This window comes from Hypomesus transpacificus, chromosome 6 (genome assembly GCF_021917145.1).
Source record: "Hypomesus transpacificus isolate Combined female chromosome 6, fHypTra1, whole genome shotgun sequence".
Taxonomy (NCBI): Eukaryota; Metazoa; Chordata; class Actinopteri; order Osmeriformes; family Osmeridae; genus Hypomesus; species Hypomesus transpacificus.
Window position 1 is genome coordinate 2011788 of NC_061065.1, and position 9151 is coordinate 2020938.

A 9151-nucleotide genomic window follows, 5' to 3' on the forward strand; every position below is an offset into this window, starting at 1 on the left:
ATAACATGACACTGCGTCATGTTAAGGCCAGGGGTATGAGTGTGACTACAGGAAATGAAAATGTACGTTTTTGCCCTGTCAATGGCACTAGAGGTCGCCCTTTTCCCGGGTCTCAAACATCTGATTGGTGCTGTAAACTGACGCTGCATCTGCTGATCACATTATCAACAGTGCAGTGCTGCAGAGAGAAACTTTGGTTTTGGACGCTGCCGGTTACTAGTAATATGAAAAATGTTTCATAGACCGCTCTAGTAATAATCTAGGCGCTTCCATATTTCTTCCATTTCTCAATGGCGTTTACTAAGCTTCAAATGCTTACACATTTTTCATAACCTTTGACCATCCATATCTTCACTTCATTTCGAATGTGTATGGAGAGGTTGCTATGAGGCCTTTGTAGCTTGTTTCTCCCAAATGTGTGTACTAATCACTTAATTGAATCTGTTCTTGAAATATCAAGGATGATCTAAGGAACCAATATTTAATTGAGCTCTATTTGCATTGTAATCCCCAAATGTAGACCGTGCAGAATTATGTCAAAACAAAAACATTAAATTGAAATAAAATCAAAGAGAACATTATTATTACTATTACATTACTATTCCAACCGACTGGAGGAAGGAGCGGATTAATAAGTGACTAAAACAGAGGATCTTTGGTGCTAAAGCCACACCACACTAAATTGCACGAAGCCTTTAGCGATCTCTCCAGCGTCAGGCATAACTTGACAGGTATGTCTGTCTCAATTGCTCAAGAACCCGTAAACATCAATGATGATGAAGAAGAAATTAAGGATGTAGATGCTAACAACGACAAAGAGGAAGTTGACAAGGGGAAAGACGCGACAATTGTTCAGAACGCAAGTCAAAGTAGTTTGAACCCAGCATTTGAGGCGGTCGAAGTTATAGACAGAGCAGCCAACGACAGTTCTTCGGGAACCTGCAGCCGCTGGATGGTCACATTGGCGCTCTGTTTGTCCTCCCTGGGACTGGTAAATATGTTGACAAACATCGTATATCTTTCTCCCGTAAAACATCAATCTTCACGTCTGTCTTATTGATGTATCCAGTGGAAGGGTGCTGGTGCTCATGTAAGGAAACGTCAATTGACGTTTGATTTAAATAAATGGCCTCCTCTTTAATAATTAAGTTATTGGAGCAATACACAAGTACGTGAATACGTATTCATGGCTTTCAGGGGTGTAACAATATATCGTGGAACAATATATCTCAATACAAAAATTGTACAACATGTATCGTAGAGTAATGGCAATATTTTTACAATATGAAGTCCGTTTGATCCTATTGGTTGAGCTACCAGCACGCGACCTACTCTGCACCTGCTTCATGTGTGCATTCACAGAAATCGCTTGAACTGAGTTCACTAAATTGTACAGTATGTACAACAAAGAAAGTTACTGAAAATGTTTAATGTTTTGGAAATAAAACTTAATTGAATTTCAGTTTCATTTTAAACAAAAATCTAAATAACGTGATACATATTGTATCGTACACCCAATGTCGTGATACATATTGTATCGTGAGCTGAGTGTATCGTTACACCCCTAATAGCTTTATCCCTCTGCCTGCCTTAAGACTGTGTTTCATGACGTTTTTCTATGTGGTCTGTTCCAGGGCATGAGCATTTCTGTTGTGGGCCCCACCTTTGAGGACCTGGCCATCAATGTCAACCAGGACATCAGTAACATCTCCTACATTTTTGTAGGGCGTGCTGCTGGGTACTCTGGTGGCTCCTTATTTGGAGGGATTCTCTTTGAATACTTGAACCCTCATTTGCTGTTGGGTGAGACTATATTATACCTAGAGACCCCTGTTGTAGTATCAGACCCACTGACTCTAACCCTGAACAGTTTAATCACAACAGTGTGTGACATGGTATTGCTATTTAAAACTTTTCTGTATTGACTTTAGAAAAGCTTCCTCGTTAAACATTGGTGACTGGAGTGTTTCATTCTGCTCATTGTTTCATACAGAAAGGACGATTAACACAGATCTAGTTGCATACACTTGCTTTACTATGCAACTCACATAACACATATGCTTGAGCCCGAGGAAGCATGACCGGTGTCACACCGAATACAGTCCGTGGTGCAACAACAACCGTCCCAACATGGAGGACATTCTTACTGGAAACGGTACAAACCAAGTGTTCATCGTTTCCTGTGCGTTTCCCTCCAGGATTCTCCATGTTGGTCACAGGAATTGGCACGTGTGCCATCCCTTTCTGTAAGAAAGCTGCTATTCTCACTTTCATGATGTCCGGTATCGGAGCCACTATGGGTATTTTAGACACAGGTAAGAACATTAAACAGCTTGTTATAAATAACAGTTTTAAGTGGCGATTGTTGTCAGTTAAAGAGTGGTTCTGCTTTTCTCTCGGACAGGTGGGAATGTCCTCATCCTGAACACGTGGCGTAAGCAAGCTGGACCCCACATGCAAGCATTCCACTTCAACTTCGCTGTTGGGGCTTTCGCGTCGCCCATCATCGCCAAACTGATTTTCGGAACCGACCGGATCCCGCACAAAAACATCAGCACGGTAGCCTTGGTAACCTCCCCGCCCTTAATCGACCGGGTCTCCGAAACCCCCCTGAACTTTCTCTACGAAACCCAAAGCTGGACCACCGACCTCAAATCCTTGTGGTCCTATGTCGTTATCGGGTCCTTCATCTTCCTTGTTTCCCTCCTCTTCTTTACTATGTACTGCCGGAGCACCATGTCTCGTGACAAGCTCCAGACGCAAGCAACTGAGCCTCGGGTGTCCAAGCACCACAACGCTCTCATCATCCTGCTCTTCTGGTTCCTCTTCTGGTACGTGGGAGCTGAGGTTGCCTACGGCTCCTTCATCTTCACCTTCGCCAAGGATTACGCCCACATGGAGCAGTCTCAGGCCGCGGTCCTTAACTCTTTATTCTGGGGGATGTTTGCAGCTGGCCGGGGCATGGCTATCTTCTTTGCGACCTGCATGCACCCAGGCACCCTGATCCTGCTGAGTCTGTTGGGCTGCATGCTGTCCTCCCTGCTACTCACATTCTTCAACAACGTGCAGCTGGTCCTCTGGATCTGCACAGGGCTTTACGGTATCTCCATGTCCACCACCTTCCCCAGTGGAATCTCCTGGGTGGAACAGTACACCACAGTGACTGGCCGCTCGGCCGCCGTGTTTGTGGTGGGCGGGGCCCTGGGGGAGATGGTGCTGCCCGCTCTCCTGGGCTTCCTGCTGGGGACGAACATCCGGGATTATCCCCTGCTCATGTACCTGACCCTGGTCACAGCCATCATCACCGCCATCCTCTTCCCCATCATGTACAAGTTGGCCACTGGCTCAAGCAGAAAACGCAGTGTCAAGAACCAGACCAAGGCTGAGAATGACTACTGCCAAGCACAGCTAGACTCAGGGGCCGGATGAAGAGAAGAAAGAGGAGGCCAACCAGTGGAATTAAACAACAGGTCAATTAAAATTGCAGAGGCTCTTGTCGTAAACAATTATAACACAGTATTAACAGTCCCAGAAGTGATCTATCTCTGATGCTTGGTAGATAGGTTGCGATTTTACTCAATGTAGAAGTGAGCAAGAACAGAATTCTGGACAGTGTTTAGCGTCAGTGCCATTGTGTCTTTGGCAAACACGATTTTGTCAGCACAATGTAATATTTTTACCGTGAAAGCGATTTGTAAGAAGTAATCCGCAAGTCTGAATATTGTGATTAGACTCTAGGTTAGGGAGTATTTTGTTCAAAACACTGTCTAAACCAATGAAATGATTTACCTATATCTTACGATCATCATCTCAACCATATTTTCATTAATCAGTGACACACCAGACCATTAAATTAAGTTAACCATTGACAATGAGATCCGTCTGTTCGCCTCATTTCAAAGTTCATTTTAGGTATTCTAATGTTGTATCGTGTTTCTTTTCCTATGATGTAGAGGGTATGTGCTCACAGAATATGAGAGTATTCAAACTATTGAACGCAAAATTGACAATGTTTTAATGTACACTTTAGATTGCTGATTATTCATACACTAAAACATTCGAGCACTCAAGGATCACTTAACTAAGTCACATATAGATGATTAACCCCTTTGGTAATTTTATCCAAAAACACACATACTAACCCCTTTGGTCATTTCATCCAAAACACACATGCTAACCCCTTTGGTCATTTAATCCAAAACACACATGCTAACCCGTTTGGTCATTTTATCCAAAACACACATGCTAACCCCTTTGGTCATTTCATCCAAAACACACACACATTAACCCCTTTGGTCATTTCCACCAAAACACACATACTAACCCCTTTGGTCATTTCCACCAAAACAAACATACCGCCCCTTTTGGTCATTTTATCCAAAACACACTTGCTAACCCCTTAGGTCATTTCATCCAAAACACACATGCTAACCCCTTTGGTCATTTCATCCAAAACACACATGCTAACCCCTTTAGTCATTTTATCCAAAAACACACATGCTAACCCCTTTGGTCATTTCATCCAAAACACCGTAACATGCAAAGGATCTGTCCTGCCATCATGTGTGTTATTTTCTGTGTTTAGAATGTGATATGATTGCATCAAAGTTGACATTCTCCAAATAGTCAATATAACTTGACAGTAGCCTATTTTTAACAACTAGACTAGCCAGCTATCCAAATCAAAAATTTTCGAGGACGACAGAGGTCGCTGTTCTGGCAATCTCAATCCTATGACTACTTCCTGCAAATTGACGCGTCGTCAGCTGAGCGCCTCATCATTATACGCTTGACATATGGAGTATCTTTACCATTAGCCGAGGTTCTCCTCTCTTGCTATCCGACCTTCAAAAATGGATGGATGGATGGATAGAATTAATGAATAAGCACGGTGTTCAGCACGGTCATTTTGAGGTGTCATTCACGAATAATACACCACAGTGAGTTGCACGAATTTGTTTAGGCTACTTCGCCAACCTGTCCAGCGTTAGCCGTAATTTGACAGGTATGTCGGCCTCGTCCCCCCGAGAGACCGTTGTCAAAAAGAAGCATGTACGTTTCGCTAGAATGACAGATGAAGATGAAAACGACGACCAGGAAGATACTCTTTTTGACAAGAGGAAAGACATTCGGCGGGGTCTGAAGAGTGTTCTAAAAGCAGGGAAGCGGAGGAAAAACCAAGGTTTCGATGGAGTCGAAATTATCGACAGAGCTGGCAGCGACAGTTCTTTGGGAAACTGCAGCCGCTGGATGGTTACCTTGGCGCTGTGTGCATCCTTCCTTGGACTGGTAAATATGAATCCAGATCGTACGTCTTTCATTTACAGTAGCAATCACGTTGTCAGTTTTATTGACGATACAGTCGAAGGCTATTTGGTGTAGAACATAAATGTTCTGTCTCTGTGCGTATCAATTTCTGAAAGCACGTTCTCCGATGTTTTAGGAAGTCCATCCTCTTTTACACAGGTTGGTAATTGATAGATATACTGTTCTGCAGTTGTCCATGTCTGTTCATGCGTTTGGCTATCATTGATTTCTTATTTGCCATCTACATCGTGGCTGAGCAGGATTTGCATCCTGTTACCATTGCAGTATAACTGGCTCTACAAGTTCATGGGTCTCAGCTCTGGCGGAATGATATATAATACACTTTTAATGACTTATAGCTTATGAAATGTCAAACCATAAAATACATGGGTCCTTACATTTTTCTAAAGCAAATACATGGGACCAAGTGAAAACGAAAATATATCTTCTTAAACATTGTTCCTCTGTTTTCCTGTTTACTGGTCTGTTCCAGGGTATGAGCATTTCTGTTGTGGGCCCCACCTTTGAGGACCTGGCCATCAACGTCAACCAGGACATCAGTAACATCTCCTACATTTTTGTAGGCCGTGCTTCAGGGTACATTGGTGGCTCCTTATTTGGAGGGATTCTCTTTGACCACTTGAACCCTCATTTGATGTTGGGTAAGACTATAATATATCAAGAGACCCCTGTGGTAAATGTACCAACTTGAACCCTGTACAGTTTAATATGTAAGTGTGTGGCATGGTATGCCTGACTACTGCTGTATGTTGGTTCTTTTGTGTTTAAGCTTTTCAGCTTGTTGGCATGCTTGTTGTATGTTACGTGTTTATTCAATCTTGTAGTGCTTTGAGGAAATGAAAAGCACATGATGAAAAAAAGGGTATTATTATAATCCTTTGTTTTCCCATTCAGGATTCTCCATGTTGGTCACAGCGTTTGGGATGTGTGCCATCCCTTTCTGTAAAAAGGCTGCTATTCTCACTATCATGATGTGTGGTATCGGAACCACTATGGGTATTTTAGACACAGGTAAGAACATTAAACAGCTTGTTGTAAATAACAGTTTTAAGTGGCGATTGTTGTCAGTTAAAGAGTGGTTCTGCTTTTCTCTCCAACAGGTGGGAATGTCCTCATCTTGAACACGTGGCGTAAGCAAGCTGGACCCCACATGCAAGCTCTCCACTTCAGCTTCGCTATTGGGGCTTTCGCGTCGCCCATCATCGCTAAGCTGATTTTCGGAACAGACCTGGTTCCGCACAAAAACATCAGCGCGATAGCCATGGTAACCTCCCCACCCGTAACCAACCTGGTCTCCGAAGCCTCCCTCTCCTCAGCGCTTCTCTCCGTGATCCAAAGCTGGACCGTCACCCTCCGGTCCATGTGGGCCTACGTCGTGATCGGGTCCTTCCTCTTCCTGGTTTCCCTCCTCTTCTTCTTCATCTACACCTGCTGCTCACCTTCTCGTGACAAGTCCCAGACGCAAGCAGCTAAGCCTCTGGTGTCCAAGAGCCACAACGCTCTCATCATCATGCTCTTCTGGTTCTTCTTCTGGTACGTGGGAGCTGAGGTTGCCTACGGCTCCTTCATCTTCACCTTCGCCAAGGATTACGCCCACATGGAGCAGTCTCAGGCCGCGGGCCTTAACTCTTTATTCTGGGGGATGTTTGCAGCTGGCCGGGGCATGGCTATCTTCTTTGCGACCTGCATGCACCCAGGCACCATGATCCTGCTGAGTCTGTTGGGCTGCATGCTGTCCTCCCTGCTACTCACATTCTTCAACAACGTGCAGCTGGTCCTCTGGATCTGCACAGGGCTTTATGGTATCTCCATGTCCACCACCTTCCCCAGTGGAATCTCCTGGGTGGAACAGTACACCACAGTGACTGGCCGCTCGGCCGCCGTGTTTGTGGTGGGCGCGGCCCTGGGGGAGATGGTGCTGCCCGCTCTCCTGGGCTTCCTGCTGGGGAGGATCACGGGGGATCACCCCCTGCTCATGTACCTGGCTCTGCTCACCTCCACCATCACCTCCATCCTCTTCCCGGTCATGTACAAGTTGGCCACCACGCCCAGCGGACCGAGTCGGAGACCCAACGTCAAGGGGCGTCCGGAGGCAGACGACGGGGAGTATCGGCAAGCGCTGCTCGACTCGAGAGCCGACGAGGAGGAGGAGCAGGAGGACGAGGCCGACCAGTGGAACGACGCAGACTTTGAGGTGATTGAGATGGACGAGGCAGGTCTTCTGAACTCTCCTAAGAAGCCCTTCTCCTCGCCCCCTGACGGGGGTGCTGGGATGTCAGGGGACACCAGCCCTCTCTTCCCCTCGGCACTCTCCAAAACCCAGTCCCCTCAACACTCTGGAGGGTCCTCCTTCTCAGACCACCTTCCCCTTCTGGGAGAATCACCCAGACGGAAACTACTGCTCTCTCTGGAAAGAGAGAAGAGAGACTAAGACCTGGCAAGGCGGGGACTCCCCCGGTGGACCTGAGTGCTGTGAAGATGTTACTGTGTCCTAAGCTAGCTTTGTCTACAGAGAAACATTTCTATAAACACGATGTACTTGGCGATAGTGTTTGTTTTCAATGTATCCTTAGCTTTCCTTGTTTGTTCCGTCCTCTCTTGCACTGAATGTTGTTACTGAAATTATATTTGATCCTTTGGCCTGTGGGTCATTCACTCTTAGAAAGCCATCTACTGATGCAGCCTGGTACAGTTATTTGGCTGTATATTTTGCAGACTTGAAAATGTATTTTGTAAACATTAACGTGAATTATAAAAAATAATAGCAATACCGTGATAAACCTTGAAGACATTTTACTTTTCATTTTTTGTTTCAAACAAATTAGTGCATTATCTATAGTTGATTTTGAGTTCGAGACCTGGTATGGAATGGATATTTGTTTTTGCACTTTTTTGGTAAAATAGAAAATAAAAATATATTTTCCAACTAATGTTTTCTATGTAATGCATTGTGATGAAATTTGTTGCTGTACTTCCATTGATGTAATTATCTTCTTTTTCAATAAATTAAAACCTTTGGATCTTAAGTGAGGAAAAACAAATAGATTCATACTTGCATTTTGATACATTGAGTTTTATTATATCAATCTCAAACCTTCACCCACAGCAATGTCCATTAAAAACAAACAAAAAACAATTCCTTCATCTATTTTACATTTGTACAAATACACATATCCTGTTTACAGTTGAGTGAGAAATAGTAGGTGAGTAGATTTTGGGTAACAGTGTTAGAGTACACTAAAACTGAAAGATGTATACAAAACATTATGCACAATGAAATAAAATATATCCTTGCCATAAATTATCACACAGTATTGCAACAGTCCCAGAAGTGAAAATTAAAATGAATACTCTGCATCTTCCCTCAAATGGCTGCTGTCGATGCCCTAGGATGAAAGGACGCCTTAACAGACAGAAATACAATCAAGGCTGAAACAAACAAATCTAGAAATGTATGGCACCCTGAAACAGAATGCATTATGACAACTTGATTTCAATTCTCCACTGCTGATACACAGGGAGATCTGCTGTACAGTCACTATTTACAAAAGAGTGTATTTGATATAAAAAAAACAAATAGAGTCAATCAGTGGTTCATTTCATCCAGAATTACTAGGATCTCATCAAACGACATTCAGACTTTCAAGTCTTGCGTTTTTTACAAACTGCTACAGCGCAGTCTTAGTATTCGATCAGGCTGCAGGTAATGGCAGATGACACAGACAAGACGACCTCCACATAAATCATCTGAAGACATCAGCTTCACTCACAACCAATAGCAGCTAATGAAGACGGCAGTGAATGAGAACAAAAACACCAACCC

General features: G+C 44.0%; 2 protein-coding genes across 3 annotated transcripts; both read left to right on the forward strand.

Moving 5' to 3' along the window:
• The first annotated feature begins 700 nt into the window (after window positions 1-700).
• Window positions 701-3838, forward strand: LOC124468394 (sodium-dependent glucose transporter 1-like). The gene is made up of 4 exons (XM_047021070.1): window positions 701-991; window positions 1635-1803; window positions 2199-2315; window positions 2405-3838. The coding sequence occupies exons 1-4, from the start codon at window positions 734-736 to the stop codon at window positions 3427-3429; spliced, it is 1569 nt and encodes a 522-aa protein (XP_046877026.1). The 5' UTR covers window positions 701-733; the 3' UTR covers window positions 3430-3838.
• Window positions 3839-4485: 647 nt separating this feature from the next.
• Window positions 4486-9130, forward strand: LOC124468392 (sodium-dependent glucose transporter 1-like). Of its 2 annotated transcripts, none has more exons than XM_047021068.1 (4): window positions 4486-5289; window positions 5801-5969; window positions 6223-6339; window positions 6429-9130. In XM_047021068.1, exons 1-4 carry the CDS (start codon window positions 5008-5010, stop codon window positions 7757-7759), a joined length of 1899 nt encoding a protein of 632 aa, XP_046877024.1. In that variant the 5' UTR covers window positions 4486-5007; the 3' UTR covers window positions 7760-9130. The 2 variants fall into 2 exon arrangements, with proteins under 2 accessions (XP_046877024.1, XP_046877025.1); XM_047021069.1 differs by having other exon boundaries at window positions 5225-5308.
• Window positions 9131-9151: the final 21 nt, after the last annotated feature.